The sequence below is a fragment of the Lissotriton helveticus genome, chromosome 3_1 (assembly GCF_964261635.1).
Source record: "Lissotriton helveticus chromosome 3_1, aLisHel1.1, whole genome shotgun sequence".
Lineage (NCBI taxonomy): Eukaryota > Metazoa > Chordata > Amphibia > Caudata > Salamandridae > Lissotriton > Lissotriton helveticus.
Window position 1 is genome coordinate 1,494,705,701 of NC_136061.1, and position 23,493 is coordinate 1,494,729,193.

The following is a 23,493-nucleotide window of genomic DNA, read 5'->3' on the forward strand; positions in this document are numbered from 1 at the left end:
ATTAGCAAAATAAAGCAGATGGCTTACCTCAAAGATAAAAACACAGCAGCATACATACCGTCGGAACCACTTCCTGCACAGCGGTGCACACAGCTGCAGGTAGAAGACACGGGCCATGCTGGACCTGGAAAAGAGAGGGAGAAACATTACATTAGCAAAATAAAGCAGATGGCTTACCTCAAAGATAAAAGACAGCAGCATGCATACCGTCGGAACCACTTCCTGCACAGCGGTGCACACAGCTGCAGGTAGAAGACACGGGCCATGCTGGACCTGTAAAAGAGAGGAAGAAACATTACATTAGCAAAATAAAGCAGATGGCTTACCTCAAAGATAAAAACAAAGCAGCATACATACCGTCGGAACCACTTCCTGCACAGCGGTGCACACAGCTGCAGGTAGAAGACACGGGCCATGCTGGACCTGGAAAAGAGAGGGAGAAACATTACATTAGCAAAATAAAGCAGATGGCTTACCTCAAAGATAAAAACACAGCAGCATACATACCGTCGGAACCACTTCCTGCACAGCGGTGCACACAGCTGCAGGTAGAAGACACGGGCCATGCTGGACCTGGAAAAGAGAGGAAGAAACATTACATTAGCAAAATAAAGCAGATGGCTTACCTCAAAGATAAAAACAAAGCAGCATACATACCGTCGGAACCACTTCCTGCACAGCGGTGCACACAGCTGCAGGTAGAAGACACGGGCCATGCTGGACCTGGAAAAGAGAGGGAGAAACATTACATTAGCAAAATAAAGCAGATGGCTTACCTCAAAGATAAAAACACAGCAGCATACATACCGTCGGAACCACTTCCTGCACAGCGGTGCACACAGCTGCAGGTAGAAGACACGGGCCATGCTGGACCTGGAAAAGAGAGGAAGAAACATTACATTAGCAAAATAAAGCAGATGGCTTACCTCAAAGATAATAACAAAGCAGCATACATACCGTCGGAACCACTTCCTGCACAGCGGTGCACACAGCTGCAGGTAGAAGACACGGGCCATGCTGGACCTGGAAAAGAGAGGGAGAAACATTACATTAGCAAAATAAAGCAGATGGCTTACCTCAAAGATAAAAAAACAGCAGCATACATACCGTCGGAACCACTTCCTGCACAGCGGTGCACACAGCTGCAGGTAGAAGACACGGGCCATGCTGGACCTGTAAAAGAGAGGAAGAAACATTACATTAGCAAAATAAAGCAGATGGCTTACCTCAAAGATAAAAACACAGCAGCATACATACCGTCGGAACCACTTCCTGCACAGCGGAGCACACAGCTGCAGGTAGAAGACACGGGCCATGCTGGACCTGGAAAAGAGAGGGAGAAACATTACATTAGCAAAATAAAGCAGATGGCTTACCTCAAAGATAAAAACACAGCAGCATACATACCGTCGGAACCACTTCCTGCACAGCGGAGCACACAGCTGCAGGTAGAAGACACGGGCCATGCTGGACCTGGAAAAGAGAGGGAAAAAAATTACATTAGCAAAATAAAGCAGATGGCTTACCTCAAAGATAAAAACACAGCAGCATACATACCGTCGGAACCACTTCCTGCACAGCGGTGCACACAGCTGCAGGTAGAAGACACGGGCCATGCTGGACCTGGAAAAGAGAGGGAGAAACATTACATTAGCAAAATAAAGCAGATGGCTTACCTCAAAGATAAAAGACAGCAGCATGCATACCGTCGGAACCACTTCCTGCACAGCGGTGCACACAGCTGCAGGTAGAAGACACGGGCCATGCTGGACCTGTAAAAGAGAGGAAGAAACATTACATTAGCAAAATAAAGCAGATGGCTTACCTCAAAGATAAAAACAAAGCAGCATACATACCGTCGGAACCACTTCCTGCACAGCGGTGCACACAGCTGCAGGTAGAAGACACGGGCCATGCTGGACCTGGAAAAGAGAGGAAGAAACATTACATTAGCAAAATAAAGCAGATGGCTTACCTCAAAGATAAAAACAAAGCAGCATACATACCGTCGGAACCACTTCCTGCACAGCGGTGCACACAGCTGCAGGTAGAAGACACGGGCCATGCTGGACCTGGAAAAGAGAGGGAGAAACATTACATTAGCAAAATAAAGCAGATGGCTTACCTCAAAGATAAAAACACAGCAGCATACATACCGTCGGAACCACTTCCTGCACAGCGGTGCACACAGCTGCAGGTAGAAGACACGGGCCATGCTGGACCTGTAAAAGAGAGGAAGAAACATTACATTAGCAAAATAAAGCAGATGGCTTACCTCAAAGATAAAAACACAGCAGCATACATACCGTCGGAACCACTTCCTGCACAGCGGAGCACACAGCTGCAGGTAGAAGACACGGGCCATGCTGGACCTGGAAAAGAGAGGGAGAAACATTACATTAGCAAAATAAAGCAGATGGCTTACCTCAAAGATAAAAACACAGCAGCATACATACTGTCGGAACCACTTCCTGCACAGCGGAGCACACAGCTGCAGGTAGAAGACACGGGCCATGCTGGACCTGGAAAAGAGAGGGAGAAACATTACATTAGCAAAATAAAGCAGATGGCTTACCTCAAAGATAAAAACACAGCAGCATACATACCGTCGGAACCACTTCCTGCACAGCGGAGCACACAGCTGCAGGTAGAAGACACGGGCCATGCTGGACCTGGAAAAGAGAGTGTAAAAAATTACATTAGCAAAATAAAGCAGATGGCTTACCTCAAAGATAAAAACACAGCAGCATACATACCGTCGGAACCACTTCCTGCACAGCGGTGCACACAGCTGCAGGTAGAAGACACGGGCCATGCTGGACCTGGAAAAGAGAGGGAGAAACATTACATTAGCAAAATAAAGCAGATAGCTTATCTCAAAAAAAAAAACACAGCAGCATACATACCGTCGGAACCACTTCAAAATAAAGCCACTCCTCCTCCCGATGACACGGCGGAGGCTCGGCCGGCTGGGCCAATCCCAGCGCGGCCCTTGCTGTAGACGGACGGCTGCTTCCTTCGGCAGGAAGGTGGGTGTAGGCTCAATGCAGACCCAGATTCGGGGGCGTTCCCGAGAATCGGCTTTCGGCTGACGTAGCGTGACGTCGGCAAAAGCCAAAGAATCTCAGGAACGCCCCCGAATCTGGTCCGGCATTGACGGACAGGCCCCTCGTCCAATGGCTAGGCTCCATTTATGGAGCCAGCCAATGAATGACGAGGGCCGACCCAAACCCCACTACAGTTCTCATCAGGTTTTCGCCTGCGCGAAAAAGATGCGCAGAGCGCATCTTTTCGCCAGGCAAAACCTAAAAAAACAAAAGTTGTGTAGAGATGCGAGCACATGGTGAAAACTAATAGTTGAATTAATTCAGAGCAGGATAGTGGATAGACGCTTGCAGTCACCTTTACTTCCAAATGAATGTCGAGGAGTCTTAACGTGTTAAGATTGTGACTTTCTACTGAATCTGGAGTCCAAAGTTGAAGTATGTTCTCGGCAATCATAGAATGTTGCATCTCTGTAACATGTAAAGAATAAGCACTGCAATATTTCGAGGTTCTTCAATTTGCGCGCATGCTGGGAGTGTGGTTGACGCATTTAACACTGTAATTAATCAGTTGATTTTGCTTTCCCCTCTACCTGCAGGCATCCACTTTTCCCGCTCCTCACCCTCCTCTTTGAGAAATGTGAGCAGGCTACTCAAGGTTCTGAGTGCATCACCTCGGCCAGCTTTGATGTAGACATCGAGAACTTCGTTCACCAGCAGGAGCAGGAGCACAAGCCTTTCTTCAGCGAGGACCCTGAGCTAGACAACTTGGTAATGTAAAGAATGTTCCATTAGGCCTTGTGCCTGCTTGCAGTAGATCGGGGTCGCTGCATGCGCAGCTCGGAAGGAAGGCACACTATGCTATTAATAGCTGAGCTCACACGACCATTGGTAGACAAGCGTGGACTTAGGAACACTTCTTAGGGCTGCAGGCTTTGGAACCAGCGCCGGCTTTAGCGTGGTGCGACCGGTGCAGCCACACCTAGCGCTAACTTGGGGGTTGAGCGGGGTGGGGGCGGGCACTGTCCATACATAACTATTGGCTTAAAAGCATGTGTGTCCAATAGTTTTCAGGCAACGATAAAAATCAGTGGAAATGAAGGTCCTTGTGGGAGACAAAGAAGACTGTTGCACCAGGCGCCACCTGCACAAAAGCCTGTCCTGTTTGAAACTTACTCTGGTAGAAGATGAGATTGGCTCATGACATAGATATGTAGCTGCTGTTTTCGTTGTCAACTTTTCCAGTCAATACACTCTGCAAATGTGTGCCAAGAGTTATATACTTCCTTCTTTTTAGGTTTCGCCTAGACAGCACATATGATGACTATGTAAGACTTTTGTTTGCATACAGGGGGGCTTACAGCCCACCCATAGCTTAACTTCAGCGCCGCTCTCATTTGCTTCACTCACGTTTGCCATGGCATGTGGGCACATGTCCTCTTATTGTGTTTGGCCATCCTCTAGAGCATGGGCCAAGTACTTGTGTCCATCCCCTGCCTCCATTTTTGGAGCTACTTTTTTTGTGTTCAAGCACTTTAAATAAGTGCTTGTGTTTTCAGTCTGTCTTTCATATCCATGTCATTGTAGCTTTTATTCCCTCTCACCGACCCCCTTCCTTGCTGCTTCGTTTCACTCTCACCCCATACTCTGCACTCTATGCTACTGCATTCTACTCCACTGCACTAAGTACTACTGCACTCTACACCCGTCTACTCTACTGCAACCACTTTACGACACTGCACTGAACGCCACTGGACACACTGTGCACCACTCGTCTCTATGCCACTGCACAGTACGCCACTGTACTCTACTTTGCCCCACTACAGTCTGTGCCACTGTACTCTACGCCACTGCACTCTATGCCACTCTACTCCACGTCATTGCACTCTATGCTTTTGCACTCTACTATGAAGAATTTGACTCTACCCCACTCTATTCTACTCTGCACCACTCTATGCCACTGCATGCTATTCCACTGTAATCATCTCTGTGCCACTCTACTTTATTCCACTGTAGTCAATGCCACTGAACTCTTCACAAATCTAAACCACTGCACTTTACCCACTCTACTCTGCACAACTCTACTCTACACCCTTGCACTCTACACAACTGCACTTTATGCCTCTGCACTATATGCCACTCTACTCTCCATCACTACACTCTATGCAACTACACTCTACTCTGCACCTCTCTAGTCTATACCATTGCTCTCTATGCCACTTTACTCTGCACCACTCTACTATGTGGCACTGCACTCTACGCCACTCTAGTCTACTGTGCATCACTTTATTCCATGCCACTGCACTCTATTCCACTATACTCTTCTCTGTGCAACTCTACCATATGCCACTGCACTCTACACCACTGCACTCTATGCCATTCTACTCTACTCTCTGCTAACGTATACTATGCCACTCCACTCTGCACCGCTTTACTCTACGGCACTCTACTCTTCCCCACTCTCTTCTACTTTACTCCACCTTACTCTAGGCCACTACATTTTAATCTACACCACTTTACTCTACGCCTCAATGCCAATGCATTGTATGCCACTGTACTCAACAGCACTCTACGCCACTGTACTCAGTCACCCTACTCTGCACCACTCTAGTCTACACCACTGAAGTCTATGCCACTGCTCTTTGACACTCCACACTGCACCTCTATTCTCTATGCCACTGCACTCTATGCCACTGCACTCTACACCATTCTGGTTTACTCAGCACCATTCTACTCTGCACCACTGAACGCTATGCCCCGGCACTGTACTCTGCACCATTCTACTCCATGCCAGTGCACTCTATGTCACTCTTCTCTGCACCACTGCAGTCTATGCCACTGCATTCTACACCACTCCACTCTACTTTGCACCACTTTACTCTGTCACAGCACTCACTGCCACTGTACTCTGCACCGCTCTACTCTATGCCACTGCACTCTATGTTCCTACACTCTACTCTGCACCACTGCACTCTACACCACCCTACTCTATGCCACTTTACTCTACGTCAGTCCACTTTGTTTTACTCTATGTACACCATTCTATGCCACTTCAGTCTATGCCACTCCACTCTACTTTATGCCATTCTATTTTGCCACAGCAATCCACTCCACACAGTGCCACTCCACCCCACCCAATGCCCCTCTACACTTCTCTACTCCACTTTACACGACTTCACTCTATGCCACTTCACGTTACCCACTCCACTCTACACCAATCCACCCTACAGCACTCTAAGCTACTACTCTCCACTCCATGCCACTCTACACCCTGTACGCCAAGCCACTCTACTCCACTCCATTCCACTGTGCTCCACTCTACTCTATGCCACTCAACTCCAGTCAATGTCACGCTAGACTACACCACTCCACCCTATGCCACTCAACTCCACTCCACTCCACTGTATGCCACTGCACTCCACACCACACCATCCTACTTCTCTCTACTCTTTTCCAATGTACTCCACTCTACTGTATGCCCCTCCATGCCACTCAACTACACTGTGCACCACTCTATGCCACTCCACTCGACACCACTCTATGCCACTTCACTATACACCACTCCACTCTATGCCACTTCAATATCTGCCACTTTACATGGTGCTACTCTACTGCACTCCAGGCCACTCTACTCCACTCCACGCCACCCCACACCATTCTACACCATGCCATTCTGGTCCACTCTACTCTATTCCACTCCACGCTGCTTTACAACATGGCTAAAAGACATTGGCAAAGCCAATAGCTCTTGCGCATGAGAAAGCTATTAGCTTTGCCAATGCTTGTTTATGCAATGAAGACGCAGGCCCATGTGAGTTACCTAGCTAATAATTTTCATCTAGTTCAGCAGAGTGCATAAGCACATTATACATGATGAAACACAAGTACGATGTCAACAGATCACTCTCTGGTCAGTGTGAGTCCTATAGGACCTGTAGACCCCCAAATTGGACCTTGCCCCCTACCAAACTCAACCAAATAAATGACAGAAGACATACTCAAGCATTAAGCTTCATTAACGAGGTGTCTATTCACATCAAAACAATAAAAATAACAATCTAAAGCTAACCAACAGTTGTAAGTCACACAATAGTAAGAGGATTGTATCATGAAAATACATATAACACAGTGTATTTGCACATATCACATCTATGAATTCAGATGTGAAAAAGATTCAAAACGAGCGCCATATTCAAAATTTTGCATGTGAGTCCAACATGGGGATTCCACAGCACTAAGGACTTGCTTCTTATAATACTACTCGTAACACATACGTGAAACCACCTGCATCGCTGAAGGGTGGTCCCAGCCCTCCATACACTCTATGACCTGCCTCTGGCCCCTCCCCTTCAATACCATGCTGCCACAAGGGCCTATAGATGCAAGGCCAGGAGCTACAGCCCTGTGGGCTCTGTTGCTAAAACTGTAACCTATGTCCCCTGAGCCTGTGTGACCATCCTCTGTAGAATATGGATTGCTACCCATCCCCTCAGTGCTGTCCTTAGAAATATTTGTATGGAGAGTCCAGATCATTCTCTGCTGCCTAAATGGAAGTAGAAACACGGTAACATTGTTTCACACATCATGGAGCGCGGCTGTAGACCTGGTTACGATGGCCCAGTTAAAAGGAAAAGGCCAAGTCGGTGCAGGCATCACCCTACCATCACAGTACTGGACGTGCGGGCCGCCCATGACAGGCCGCCCATGACAGGTCTTTGCAGTTTCCTGCCCCTTACTCACCTGCATGAGACCAGGGACAGGAACTGCAACCAGTGGACACTTCGCCTCCCCTGCCTGCCCCTCCCTGGGTCAAAGAATTGTGAGATCAGGGTAGTGTGCCTGGCCACGGGGGTCCCAAGTCCTTGCCCCACCACCCTAAAGGAGTGCACTCCCTATAGACTCTTAGCCGGTGCCACCACTGCAAAAGCACTAAAGATCTTACAAACTTCAGATGCTGTCCATACAAATGTATATGATATAACATAAGATCTCCAGAGCTCTCCTTTCTGGTTGGTAACGTCTACTCGGGATGGTTAAGAATTTGAGTTGCTGATGCTAGAAGAGTTGAGTTGGCCGAGTGGTGCAGCCACTTTAATCCTACGAGGTACTGACATTGCAAAATGGCTTCATATTTAACAGGAGCATGGCATGGCAAGGATCACACACAATCTTAATATTTCTGTTGCATCCGTGTAACTGTTGAATATACATACAGAACTGTTTCATCTCTGAGAGCTAGGGTGTGCACAGAAACTTTTCCACCTCTTTCCAGAATTGTCTGGACACACTCTGAGGCAGGGTTGGACTGGCCCATAGGGAAATCTAGTAGTACCTGCGGGGCTGGTCTGACAGGGCAGTGTGTAGACCCGTTTTTGGCTGGTTACAGCCCAGTTTTATGGTCTGCTGGGCCGGTTTTACTACTAATTTATCTATTTGTGCAGTCTTTCATGCCTCTCAAAACACTTATTCAGCGTGTCTTTATAATTTAAAAACTGCCAAACTTTGCAAATGTGAATGACTTTTTTTAGAAATCTAATTCACTAATGAGGGACACTTTTAGTTTAGTGCCAGGACCTATTTTCTATCCCAGTCCAATCCTGCACCAACAGCAAGATAAACCTTCCCGTTTCTGGTTTCGTTCCACTAAAACGTATCTCTTTAGGAATGGCCATCCATTTTGGAATGCACCAGGTTTGCTGTGAAATTGTTTTAGGGCTGTTATTTAGCTGCCAGGCAATAAAGTAAGCAGGAGACAAAAGCGGAATGAACATTGTTGTTTACTCCAAGGTGACAGATGCCCCGGCCTAGATTTTATAGGTCTTACGCCGGGCATCAGATTTCATCAGCTTGGTGGCTTCAATGCAGATGTGACCGGAAAACAGTTGCCTCTTTTATGCAAGACCCAGGTTCGGACCGTATTTTAGTGCCCATGTATATGACCGTGACACACTGGTGCAAAGACTCTACGAAGTCAGCATAGAGGAAACTGCTCTCGACTGGATCAAATCCTATCCTTTCCAACAGAACCTTTTTGTTCCTGCTGTGCCAAGATATCCCTGTGTGGGTGATTCATGCATATTACAAAAAACTAAAATAATAATATTAACCAAACTATTGTCATCCATTACTCCCCTTTCTCTTCCAAACCATACTTCACAAAAACAGGGGTCCCTGAAGGCTCCATCATCTCAACCATGCTTTTCAACATCTACATGAAGTCATTACCAGCACTGATCAATACATTTCAACTCACATGCTATTACTATGCAGATGACACACAAATACTCCTTCAACTGGAATTCCCCAAAGTCATTCGAAACTCACCAATTTTCAGTTGTCTCAGAGCCGTGGATCAATAGGTGACATCTCAATCTGGGTCAGGCGATTCAGTTTAACCTTTTTCTCTCTGACATGTGGAGAAATGTAAACATTTAGCAGGAGCAATTGTTAAGCCTGGTTAAGGCATTTGACTCTGATGCCGATAATCCAGTCTTCAAATTTTAGCTGGTTGATGTTTAAATTTAGTTTACAGGTAGCAGAAATCGAAAGCCCACGCCAAGGGCTGCCATGCTTATGCATTCTTGAGGCGGGAGACCTAAATTCCAGGTAGCCTTCTGTTGGTAAGTTGTACATTTAAGCCACTTTCTTAATTATGGTAATGAGCAATCTTACAGGATCTGTGCTTCTTCCACATATGCCTGTCTGTCATTTTTCCTGTAGATGCAGCAAAGACAAATGCATGCATATGGGCAAGCTTACCCTCCTCACGACCAGTTGAATATTGATCACTCAAGAGGAGAGGGAAATGTAGCACGAGACCAGGAGTCACTTTCAGAACCAGCTCTAAGGATTGGTGAGACCATCTGGTTGCCCAATCCCTGTTTAGGGGTAAGGCATTGGCCACCCCCAGAGATATTATGAGACTGTCACACTTAGAAAAGGAAAGAGTTGTACATATGGGTTCAGTCTGTCGGTGTGGCCAGTGTGACACTAACAGGCAGTGATCCTGTGCACCTTTCACGATGATCCGGGAAGGGAGGTGAGAACCCACTATGAGGTTGCACCCACCCTTTCAAGGACCTCCAGGTCCTGCTTCATGTTTGGGAGGCAGCGAGCACACAATCAAGGAGGACAGGTGAACCTGTCACTCAGAGACTCTTTGCAGCACACTCCCTGCACAGGCCTCGACAGTGTTTGTGTATACCGAAGTATTCCATAGGGTGACTATGATGTGTATGAGTTAACTTTTCTATGTTTATATGATATGTATCTGTCAAAGTGAAGATCAGACTGGAGCAACGAAAATCATTTAGGATCATGTTTAACTTAACTATTCCTTGAAACATGGTTGTCCTTTTCCTGGCACTAAGTGGGCTGATCCCTCTATCATTGTGAGTGAAACCTATGTGATGTGCGTTTATACTTTTCAAATCTTCTAAATTCATTGTTATTTAACTTCTTCTGTGTGAAGCTCGAATTCCTGGAATGTATTAATTTGTGTCTCTTTTTTTATGACATAACGTTTCGTTGGTAAACATGCAAGTGAAAAATATGCATCAAGTATCACAGGCCATTTTAAGAAAACTCAAAAAATAGAAGGAGGAAAAAGGTAGAATCGTCCTCCTCTTGATACTGTTATCCAACATAGGGATTCTACCATGTATTATGTGAATATATCAAATACCTGCTAATCATGTGTCTGTGGAAGCATGAGTTGAATTCTACTCCAGCCAGTTTCTGGAACCTGTTTTGGACTCCTGTATTGTCCAAGTCAAATGGGAAACTTCCCACCCTACTCATAACAAAGTGTTAACTTTTACTCCTTTAGAAACTGAGTCTGCACTTCGCTTGGTGCAGTGTGGGAAAGCGCCGGGGATGGATTCCATCCCGGCTGACCTATTCAAAACCAACCTCCAACTCTGGGTTCCCTATATAACCTCGGTATCCAATGCCATTGCTAAGGGGGCACGGATCCCTGTGTCCTGGAAGGGGGCGGAAATTCTCCCCATATTTAAAAAAGGGGATAGTTTGGTCCTGGGCAATTATCGCCCCATAAGCCTGATAGACTCCATTCAAAAAATCACTGCCAGGATGGTCCTTGCCAGAGTCCAGGGTTGGATGGAGTTGGAAAGTATCCTTTCCCTATTACAGGCTGGTTTTAGATCAGGCACCAGCACCATCGACCAGGTGTTCAGATTTACTATGATTTACTGGAAGGTGGTCCTGTTGGGCGGCGGATCCATCTACGCCGCCTTTGTAGATCTAAAGTCGGCCTTCGACCTCGTGCCAAGGGCCAAACTGTGGTCTGTCCTGAAAAACCTGGGACTGCCTTCGGAATTGCTCGACTTGGTAGTAGACTACACGAGGGAAATTTTGCCAGGGTGAGGTGGGGTGGCCAAGGGCAGGTGACGGACTGCTTCCCCGTAACTCGAGGCGTCCGTCAGGGTTGCGTCTTGGCACCCACGCTCTTTTTGTTGTTTATCGACCAGGTGGTTAAGTTTTTTGCTAACACTCCCTTCGATGCTCCCTCACTGGGTAGGACTAAGTTCCACATGCTCATCTTCGCTGATGACACTTTGCTCCTCTCGAAGACCCGTAGTGGCCTGCAAATCGCATTAAATAAGTTTGACGAGTTTTGCAAGGCCAACGATATGAAAATAAATGTGGGCAAAACCAAATTTATGGTGTTAACCAAAAGCCGCCCCATCAAAAGTTCAGTGAGCATGAATGGCGAGAGTCTTGAACAAGTTGAAGCCATGACCTATCTAGGGGTAACCTTGGATCACCGCCTTAGTTGGAAACTACAGGTTGACCCACTTCATTTAAGATTTGCACGCCTTACTGGTTGTCTCCTGCAGGAGCAAAAAAGGTCTTTAACAAAAAGGGTTAAACCCGCCCTTATGATCTATGATACCAAGGTCAGCTCGGATATTCTATACGGGGCTGATTTATGGGGGTATATGGACTTATCATCCCTGGTAAAAGTCCAAAACAAATGTATGCGTAAATTGGTAGGACTTCCCCAATCCGCTCCGACCAAACCACTTTGTCTGGACTTGGGTTGTAAATCTATTAATGAGATGGCTCGATATCGGCTTGTAGCTCTGTGGAGACGCATCTGGACGTCCCCAGATTTAAGCCTCTTTGCCAGGGAATTAGAGGCAGTAAGATTAGCCCGGGGCTCCAGTAGAATACCCTGGCTACGTGAAGTTAAATTAATCCTGGAAGACATGGGTTGTAACCAGCTGTGGGCATCCCCAGGGTCTACTATCTGTCCCTCTAAACAAGACTTCAAAGCACTATACTGGGCCTTTGTACGACGGGAATCTGTTAATAGCTCAGATGCTACTAGCTTAACAGGTAGATTCTTGTCTCACAAACTGGATCCCTCTTATGAGATTTATTGGGACGCCATAACTAAGTCACTTGATAAAAAACTGTACCACCAGTTTCGAGTCAGGTCCCTCCCTTTAAGGTCCTTTCCTAAGAAGTGGTCTCCCTTTACATCTGATTCCTGCCCAAGGTGCACCCTCCATAAGGAGAGTGCTTGTCATTTTTTATTTGCATGCCTGCTTATTACGTACCAAGAAATAAATGGCTTAGGCCTATCTGCCGACAGCTTAAAGTTCAAGGGAGTGCTGAGGCCTTGTGGGCGCTACGTACCACCACCTCAGAAGTGGTAGTCGTAGGTGTTGCCAAATACCTGGGGTGGGCATGGGTTATAAGAGCAAGACTTTTGCAGGCATCCCGATCCTAACTCTTTTTAAATGGTTTTTAAATATGAGGTCTTTATTGTACTGTTTAATTCTTTATTAACGATGAAATGTTCTATGTAATCATGATGATCTTAATTTACCACTTTTTAATGTATGCCTTTTATTTTTCTTGCTATAAGATGTCTTTTATGATGTAAAAATCGCAATAAAGACTTTAAAACCTGAACCTGGAATATATATAAATGCACCCATGTGTGTGCTGCTATTTTTATTTTTATTTGGAGTATTTAGTCATACGAGAAAAATGGTGCAAAAGGATTAGAGCTCCTTCTCTCAATTTGTGGGAAGGGCAATGTTTCAAAAATTTGTAAAATACCCATCACACACTTTAAACAAAATGTCACTACTCTTGAAACCACTGGGCCATAAGGGAAGCGCCTGGACTGCAGCACACACCAGCCAGCGCTTGATCATTAACCTTTGCAGATGCCAGCGCCGCTGCGGTTGCCAGGGAGACTGTAAAAACCGATTTCCTCTCTTCAAATGGAAGATAAATAATTCTGCTTTGCACTCAAGGGGTAAATTGTCATGTCTGTGCTACTTTGAGTGCACTCCTTTGAGTGGGCTCTGCGTCCGACAAGGGGTGGGGGGGGGCTGGGCTTTGCAATCAGGACCAGCAGCAGTCTTAATAAAATACCAGTAATCGAGTAACACAGTAGTTATGTATTCGCAACAATGTGACTAGAAGTATGTAAGATGTTGTTACGGTAAGAAAAAAATATTTTGAATTAATTTCATAGAGTTTCGGCAGCTTCAACCGAGACTTTCCTGCCTGTCTGTCTGCTGTCCTGCCTTACCTCTTCTGCTTCAGTTGTCTGTGGTCTTGGCCAACATTTTCTTCCTTGCTGCTTCTACTGAATAACATTTGCCAGGAAGGGGAGATTCAGGGCTATATTGAGTGGGTGACTGCTGCACGATCTGCATGCAGACATCTCCTTGCGCCCCCACAAATGTCAACGCCCTGGGCGTGGGCCCAGCTCCCCCGTGCTAAAGGGCGGCCCTTACTGCATGGTGAACTGTCCATGTAGGAATGGAACAGTCCTACATGATACCCTTCCTTTATACATTGAACACAAAACATCGACCTAAGGAGCTCTTTAGGATGGCGGGCGGATTGCCCCCGCCAGGCTGGCGGGCTATCCGCCACCATCCGCACCTAAATTCCCCTCGCCATATTAGGATGGTGGGGGTGAAGCGGCGGACAGAAAGACCGCCCGCGGCTTTTCCACCCTGGTCGCAAGGCGACCGGGGTGGAAAACGTTTAATATGGTGGCGGTGTCTATTAGACACCGCCAGCCATATTATGATGGGCACAAACAGATGCCTTTCCGTGGCGGCAATGCAGCCACGGAAAGGCATGCGGTCTTCACTTCGGGGGCCCCCATAGTTAAAGGGGGGTGGGGGTTGCATATTAAATAACTTACCTTAAATTCGATATTTTTGTTGACTATATTCTGTCTATTCGATATTTTGTCCATTCTATATTTTTACTTCGATATTAATGTAATTCTATATTTTTTATTCGATATTTTGTGTAGTTACCATGCACGCTCACGGCGTGCAACGCTCGCATGTTGCTCTTTAACTTTTTTCATTGTGCGCACCGCCAAAATGCTTATCTTTTCCAATTTGTTTTTAGAAAGTGCGGCACGCCAAGCTTTGTATTCATGGCGGCCGAACACTTATCTTCCGATCTCGCTACCTATTTACACTTTTTTTTAAAAACACAATCGCAACCGCCTCCTAGTTATACACCACCTTGTGAACATGAGTCGCCTTCTGGGGCTTGAAGAACACGCTGTAAGCCGCATACAGGGAAAAGAGGCAGTACACGAACACCAGGACGGAGCAGATGCATTTGCGGGTCAGTCTCATCATTTAATACTCCATTGGCTTGGCTGGAGGGGAACGAGAGCGCGAGGGTGCTTGGGACAGGGAGCGGCAGAAGAACCGGGAGCAGGGGCAGTCCCGGATAGCAACCGCACCGGTATTTATTCTGCAGAAGAGACAAAACCACATTCGCTAAAAACATGTGTGCGCTTTTCTTATTTCCGGCAGACTACGAGAAAATCGAAGTTGTTCTCACCATCCTTGGGGTAACCCATGAAGACAACATCAACAATCGCGCTAACATATTTACAAGACTGTTACAGATTGGCAGGGCAAAAAACCTGACTGCAGTGTCGCCTACCCTGGTTGTGGTACTAGAAGCAGGGGGCTCTGATTGGCTACGTTCTACATTTACAACCAGTGTTAGTAGCTGCAATTGGTTGGTTAAATCGTTCAATGTGGAGAACAGCAGCTGTAGTGCTGCAGGTTTTTGAACAGAAAAGGCACTTTGCTGGGAAGGAGCGCTCTTAAAACAGTGAACACGAAACCAGTCCTATTGATGTTCAAAATAGTAATTGGAAACAGCTGCAAAACCTTACCTGTATTTCGAAATATCCTACTAAATTAGGAGGATTGCTCAAAAGTGTGGTGTTTTTATAATTTTAATTACATTGCTTTTATTAATTGGGTTTCATTAACCTTTGTGATACAAGCGTGAGAACCTGCTACAAAAATCTTTCTGTTATGGGCTAAAGGTCACAAACTCAATGTCTGACAGTGCCAATTTAGCTTTTCATCCTTCCAATGTTGACAAAAGCAGCTATTAAGTTGGGTAATAATTAAACCCGGTATTAACGGCAAAGACTTAGGCCCCCATTAGGATGGCGTGTGGACTTTGCCCGCCCTCCACCCTTGCGGAAAACGGGACTGCCCGCGAGCGGAGCAGCGGTCCCGCACAGCACATTAGGATGCGCCCGCCACAGTGGCGGGCGCATCATGCATTTTTAACATTGTGGCGGGCGGTGCTCTCAGCACGGCAGTCTTCCAAAGGATAATAAGCAACCTGCTCAAAGTTATTCCAGTAGTCATGTGCTACCAGGACGATGTGCTGATTTTCGCAGAATATAGCATGCAACATGGAACCAGGCTGAGATGTGTTCTAGAGAAATTCAAGGAACAGGGACTCACAGTGAAGAAGGAGAAGTGTAAGATTGGCCGTGCTGAAATAGAATTTCTGGGTCACAAGGTGACGGCAGAGGGAATACGCCCCAAGTCAGACCTACAAAACAATATCATCAACCCTGCCCCACCCAAGAACAAAGATGAAGTAAAATCATTCTTGGGGATGATAAAGGTTTATAGCAAGTTCGTGCAAAACTTTGCTAGACGAACCTTTGCTATACGCAACTTACTTAAAAAAGGGGAGAGTTCGACTGGAATGAGGAGCGCCAGAACGAATTTGAAGATACTAAAACAGCTCTAGCGGAAGCCCCGAGCCTCAAATCCTTCATACCCAGGAGGCAGACAGTGCTGACCACAGACGCGAGTTCGAAAGGATTGGGAGCAGTCCTCACGCAGATGGGCGAACGAGGGGAAGAAACGATAGCATTTGCTTAAAGATCGCTACGAAAGGCAGAGTTGAATTACTCAGTGATCGAAAAAGAAGCACTGGCGGTGCATTGGGCCATAAGCAAGTTCTGAGTCTTTGTGTGGGGACTGAAGTTTCACTTGAGGACAGACCACAAGCCACTGGTGGAAGTTTTCAGCAGGAAGGGGCTAGATGCAATTTCTAGCAGAATAAGGAGATGGGTTGTGAATCTCCAGGAGTACACGTTCAGTGTTGAATACGTACCGGGAGTAAGGAATCTGGCGGCCGACTGTCTTTCACGCCTGGTGCGGGAAACGAAAGAGGACTTGGTTGAAACAGAGGCGGTAGAAGAGGACGAGAAAGAGACAGCACTGGAGAATGTGTGTAGCGTTACCCATGGCGCCATTGAAGAAGGAAGTTGGAAAGAGACTCTAAGGACTGACGCACTCCTAAAAGAAGTATGTGAAAAGACCAAAGAAGGTTGGAAGGACAAGGATAAACAGAAGGAGCACTGAGGCCGTTTTGGATGGTCAGAAATGAACTATAGTTCGCAGAAGGGTGCCTGTTCAGAGGCACAATACTGATCCCACCTGAGAGCTTAAGAATTCGCCTAGTCAACCTGGCCGATGAAGGACACTTAGGGATCACCAAAACGAAGCAAAGACTGCGTGCAGACTACAAGTGGCCCAGCATGGACATTGAAATTGAGAGGGAGATAAGAGAATGTGTACCGTGCTCGAACAGCGACAAGGTGCTGAAACAGCACACCCCCACCAATGCAGTGCAGGCCGCTCCCGGTGGGGCCATGGGCAGACGTGGTGTTGGATATTGTGGGCCCATTGACCGGCAAACATCGGACACCCTACATCCTGGTATTTATGGACTTGTATTCCAGGTGGCCGGAGGTGAAATTCGTGTCTGAGGTCACGACCAAAGTCGTCTTGGATTTCCTACAAGAAGTGTTCCTCAGGGATGGGTTGCCTAGTAGCTTGTTGACTGACAATGGCGTACAACTATGTTCCAAAAAAATGCAAGAGTTCCTAGGAAACAGTGGTATTGCACACAAGAGGTGTGCGCTGTATCACCCAGAGACTAATGAGATGGTGGAACAATTCAATAAAACTATCAAAGAAGGGATTCAACTTGCACGGGCAAATTGGTTGAGTTGGAAAGATGAAGTGGTGAATCGCTTGGAGGCTTACAGACTTACCCCTCATCAAACTACAGGCATCACATCTTTTGAACTTCTAAGAGCGAGGAAACCCAACACAAGATTAGTACCAGGGTGGATGGGGTGGTATAAAGGTTGGACGGTTCTACCCAGAGAGTCACAGTGGCAGGACAGAGAAAGCAAGGCGGTGTGTGACAGGAAAGCCAGGTTTGATAGGCTGCACTCAGTCAAAGAGTTTTAAATTCCGGGTGGGAGTTGTGATCAAAAGTAAAGCACCCAAAGGCAGAGCAAGTTGGTCAGAGTTCACCAGACCTACCAAGGTAGTTAAGGTATTCAGGAATGCCATCAAAACTCAAGAGGGTAATGTCTGGAACTTAGGGAGAGTTGTGAGGTATGTCGCCCCCCCTGTGGACAGTGACAAAAGACCCAGGAGTGAAGGAGAAGCCCAGGCTAAAAAGGGAATGCCAGACCCGGAGAGTGCAGGAGGGGCCAACACTACTCGTAAGTTTAGTCACAGAGAGATCACACGCCCAAGATATGTGTGGGACTATGTAACCAAGTGATTACTGCCTTTCTTTTTTACATTCTGTACACGATTGTTCCTAGTTGTGTAAAGGAGGGGGATGATTGGTATCTCCTGACCCAGGAGGCACCGGTGTCGCATCAGTCACCCTCCTCCTCCAGGTTAACTCATGGTTAACACCGCTGTGACATCATTTGGAATGCCACAACGGTGAAAGTTCGGAGCGGAGCGCCCTGTGAAGGAAGCAGCGATCGTTCGTGGTGACAGCTGTGGCTGGGGTCTCCTCACCTTTGAATGTAGCCAATAAAACCCAGTTAAACTCTCTACAGGCTTACGGTGTGTTATTACCAGCTTTCTACAGAAAGCACCTGTGCTAGTATATGCTTTTGCAGGCTTGGATTCGCTTCAACGTCCTGTGACTCTGGGCAACCCACTTAATATCCCAGTGCCAAAAACTAAACATAATGTTTCTTTGTGTGATGTAAATGCTGCTCATATAAAGCACTCCAATACCTATGGCTCACGTTTTCGCTATATAAGACAAAGGCAACAGGTTTTTCCTTAAATAAAATATTCTCTTTGCATAAGTAGTGAGTTTAATAAGTGTTAGACAGTATAAAGTATGAATTATTGTTTCTGTTTATTAATAAGGTATGTAGAGAATGTGTGATGGAATCTGTGTGGAAATGAATGGATATACTGCAAAGAGGAACAAATGTCTATTGTTTAAGACATGTTTAGCAAGTAAACATTAAATTTGGTGTATTGTAAAGAACGGCTTGTAAAATGTCATGTGTTAGAGCATATATCAGTTTTGCAGCTAATGACTGCCTTTGTTACAGCAACTGTGTTGCATTTACATTGTAAAGTAGCACTCTAACTTCCCCATGTTGTGCCCCGCGAACTGTGAAACAAATGTGCAAGGCAGTTGTACTTCACATCTTTTTACAGCATATGTAGGGATACCTTGTATTTACATGTTTGGATATATAAAAAGGATGTCCTTCCTTTCACATGTTGTGTAAAGTAATGTGTTGTATGCAAAAAGATTAAAATTGTGGGACGCACATTTTTTTGCAATGCATTTGAGGTGCAAAGGTAAGAGAATAATAGTCAGGGTTAAGGGCAACGAGGAGGCATCAACGGACAGAGGAGCAGATCGAGGAAAAGAGAGGAAAGTGGTATTTAGGGGTGAACGAAACTTACAAGTAGTGTGGCTCACTGGTTAGAGGCGGCAGACCCGAGAGCAGAGGACGGCCCGGGACCAGGGTTCGATTCCCGGCGCGGCAGGTTTCTGGACCAGGGTCAGCGGACTCGATAATTCTCTCGCCTCGGTGCCCACTCTGATCAGCGTTCACACTCGGCAACTCTGGGCATTAGCTTGCCTCATCTTCACTAACGGCCCCACCAGACCGCCGGGGATGCCTGGTCTCACCCTGGAGATACCCATTAAGGGACCATCTCTCAGGGAAGCCAGGAAGGGTTTTGCAGCGGTCGAAGCGCCTTGGGACCCTACGGGTAAGTAGTGCGCTATATAAATGCCTATACATTTACATTTACATTTACAAAGGACTGGAGAATGGTAATGAAAAAAACGGAAATGTGTAATTGGGGTTCAAAATAAACACAATAGTAGTGGGTACAGAGCTGAAACCAATGCAATTACTCATCTATAAGTCCTAAAAAACACAGAGGTAGAGTAAAAGCATAGGTACTGTTGCCTTGAAAGGAATTAATAAGCAGGAAAGGGGTGAAGTTAAATATAGCTGGACTGTGAGTGTGAAAGTAAGTTCCACAGAAGCAAATCACAAGTAAGATGCAAAGAAAAATTGTAGAGAAAATGTGGTGTCCAAGATAAGCAAATGGGAATAAGAATGTGTCATGACTGACTCTGTGAAACAAGTATATATCATAATAATAATTGAAAACAGTGTGAATGCCAAATAAATACCTCTATGTGAACTCCTGTAAGGTTTACATTTACAATTCAATAATGTGCAGATATGCATTAGTTATGGGAGGCTTAATTGTTAGTTGTAAAAGATCAAATAAGGTAACCATGTGGGCTCCCATGAAACGAAGTAGCAGAATGTGGGTGAGGTTGGAAAGCAGAGTTGTATGTGTGGGTGGGAGTAAGAACAGAGGCGCAAAGATAAACCGGTATAGGAACTTGTGTATGCGTGTTTACCTGTAAGTGAATAGCAGAGATACCAAGCTTAAAAGTCAACACCATAACTCAGTGCTAAAAACCAATGAAAAACAGAGGCCACTAATGAGAGTTGGAAATTAACAAAGTAACTGGCAGCAACGACATAGTCAGCATGTACAAAGGCAAAGAATGGAGCTGTGGAACACTGAGGCCACTGAAGAGAAGCACCCCATGCTGCTGCACTTGCGGTAGACAGCACATTTCGCTCAAGCCTGATTACGTCCTTGCTCTGCAAGTTGTCTCCCCAGTATGTTTACTCGAGCAGATCTGTGCTGGTTCTGCAATTAGAGATGCGTAATTGGTATTTTATCTGATGCCACGCTTTTGTATTGTGTGAAGCGCACTTGATGGGCAGGGGGAGCAGTACAGTCTTAAGACATATAAAGCGCCAAACATGTAGGGCCTTATTTATGAAGGCCTTGCGCCGCCGGTGGTTCACTTTTAAAATGGGAAAAAGTGACACACCGGTAGCGCAAGGCCTTCATAAATAAGGCCCGTAGTATTTACAGCCTTTCAGGGCACTTTAGACCGTGTGTGTACGCCAAATGTTTTACATGCCGATACAGGAAAAAGTTTGTTTTCTACAAACAAGATATTTTACCAGATTAGCCCTCAACAGTGCAACACTTAAGATAGTAAGTAAACAGGTATGTGAAAATTGTCAGACCAAACGAACATTTATAATCATCCAGATCTGTAAAAGAAACAGAAGAAAGAAGGAAAGGCAAATTTCAGTGAATGGCTGGCGGCTTAAAAAGGAACGGATGTAGCGACTACACAGGCAGTGAGCTGTGGAGCTATCTCTGTCTCGTTGATTGATCAAACGACGCAATGTGGCTCAAGCAGAATGCACAATGGACAGTGCAGCTTCCCATGTGACAGCAGCATTCCAAGAGTCTGCACCTGAGACAAAACAGAATTTCTCACCTCAGAGCAGCATGAGCTCAACTGTCCAATTTATCTCACAGAGAGACTCTGACTGAAGCAGCCTGAAGGCTTTAGAGAAATAAAATGTATCCAGTCCTCCAAGGGGACCATATGCCTGTGTGTTGAGACAAGCTGCCTTCGCCACTTTGTAATTAAACAGTCAGAAGAATTGTAAGAGCCTGAACAAACAAGCAACAAACCACATAGGACAGGGGGTCAAGAAAAACGAGCGAACTAACAACAGAGCAAGCTGACGACAGAGGAAGAAGCCATAAGGGAAATGAACCCAAAACAAGCACTGTGCATGTAGAACCTTAAAAAAGTAGTTCCTCAAAAGCGGATGGAAACAGTACTTGGTCGCCGGAAACTGATAAGAGAAGCACACGAGGATCAACAGGAAACAGTGTGCTTCAGACAATAGAAAGGACATGTAATAGGCTAGCATAGGAGCCAATGAAAAGCAAGTAAAGCAAGGGGGTGAAATGTAAGCCCCTTTTAAGATTGATGTTAAATTCAATAGATTTCACAATCACAGCACAAGTGCTGTGCAGGCAAAACCTAATAAATGATAGGCGCAGGGTAGGGCAGAGGCGTTATATCACAAAACTCATACGGGTTGTGGAAGGGAAGTAACGCGTCAACAGCCCTTTCAAGCACTTATAAAATCACAGCAGTGACATCTCAAGACATGTGTCACAGAGCTTACGTGCGAGAGAAAACTTGTAAGGATTTCAACAATTAGAATAACTTTTGATATTTTTCCAAAATATTGGAGCGGCGAGTAACCATGTCATCCGCATATAACAGAGCAAATATTTTTAAATTATTTTATGATCAAGTTGAACTCATTAGCAGAGTAGTAGGAGGTGCTGCAGGGCAAGTTTAGCTTCAGGGGTACATATGTGCTTTCCAGGGGTTGTCTAAGATGAATGGTGGAAAACCGTGCCAACACCCACTCAGTCTGATCTTTGTTCTGATTCACAAACATTTGTAAATAACGTATTCCCCACATTTCAGCACAATCGACGTTAAAGCTATAACACCAAGGGGTACATGCTGCTGAAAGTATGGGAAGCTTCAAAATTCCCCATTTTTTCACCTTATTCATGTGTAGGAAAAGGAGACAAATTAGGGAGCAGAAAATAAATAAAAGTTTGGTCAACTTCGGGGAATGCGCAAAGCTGCAAAACCTACCCTGGACAGGAGGTTGATTGAGAGAAAGAACCGGGAGAGGATAAGGTTAAAAAAACAGGTACTAAAGACCAATGACGTGGCTCTTACCATGTCATATCATATAAATGGTACCTGCATTCCAACACGAGCAGCAGGAGATGAAGTGGTGTAACAGCGAGAGCTTTTGACTCTGGAGTTGCGAACTAGGTTCAAGCATCAGTTTCAACTCAACATCTGGTGATTCTGGACAGATCACCTTTTTTTTATGTGCCTAACATAACCAACAAGTATTGGTAAATATAATGGGTTTTGCCTATGTGCTCAATAATAGGCTGTTTTTTGTTGTAAGTTGTAGCTTGGTGAGCAATATTAGTAGAGTGAGCAGTTGGTTGTGAGTGTATGTTTTTGAAAAATATTGTGAGCATGTTGTGTGAGGGCGTGAGTGTTTGTGTTGTGAGCGTGTCAATGAAATGCAGGAGATAAACTTTCTTGATAGATGTGTGGGACTCACACGTTTCTCTTATTTTTCAGTAAATGTTAAATTCATAAATAATGTATTTTCATTATTGTTTGTTATACAAAAGTGTTTCAGTGCAATCACACATGCACTCACACATACCTGCTACATGTACAAACCACTATTATCTTACCAAGACACACAGTTTTGAATGAAAATATTATTTTTTCTCTTGGCAACTTGTGAAGTAACATGCAGAGTTTATCTTTCATTGCTGAGTAAGGCAGCAAGTTGAGAGGCTACTGCTGTGCTGTGCCTAGTCTGACCTCAGTCTACTCCTAGGAAAGACACTACTGGACTAAAGGAATTCAGGACTGTCAAGGAAGGGAGACATTTACACTTGTGATGCACCGTCAAATGCTGATGTGCCCGTCGAAGTGCAAAATGATTGTGTATTTCGGTGTCAGCAGACTGCACTGGGACAAGTTCAACATGATTAGACAGGTCGAAAACAGAACCTGGTTCCACTCAAAAAAGCCTACTGGAACAGAATCCGTTTGGTATTGGTTAGAAACCCCTTACAATTGTGCATGACGCTTTTAGCACACAATATAAGCACTGGACTTTCACATGGCACAAATTGTACATATGAAAGAGTCAAAGTGCTTCTGCCCCATCTGAGGGTTTCACCCTGGCCAGCAGTGAAGGAAGGAAGATGCCTGAACCTCGGAGACAGACTGGGCACAGGTACAAAGGGCTATGAGTGCATTGAACAGAATCTCCTCATTGGACATT

General features: G+C 45.6%; 1 protein-coding gene across 2 annotated transcripts in view; it reads left to right on the forward strand.

Annotated features, from left to right (window-relative positions):
- PKNOX2 (PBX/knotted 1 homeobox 2) overlaps positions 1-23,493 on the forward strand; it is a 3,383,295-nt gene that overhangs the window by 2,726,425 nt on the left and 633,377 nt on the right. For both annotated transcript variants that reach the window (XM_078683923.1, XM_078683924.1), the window contains one exon: positions 3,644-3,815. In XM_078683923.1, the coding sequence (XP_078540049.1) occupies positions 3,644-3,815 (172 nt within the window). The remainder of the gene's footprint in view (positions 1-3,643; positions 3,816-23,493) is intronic.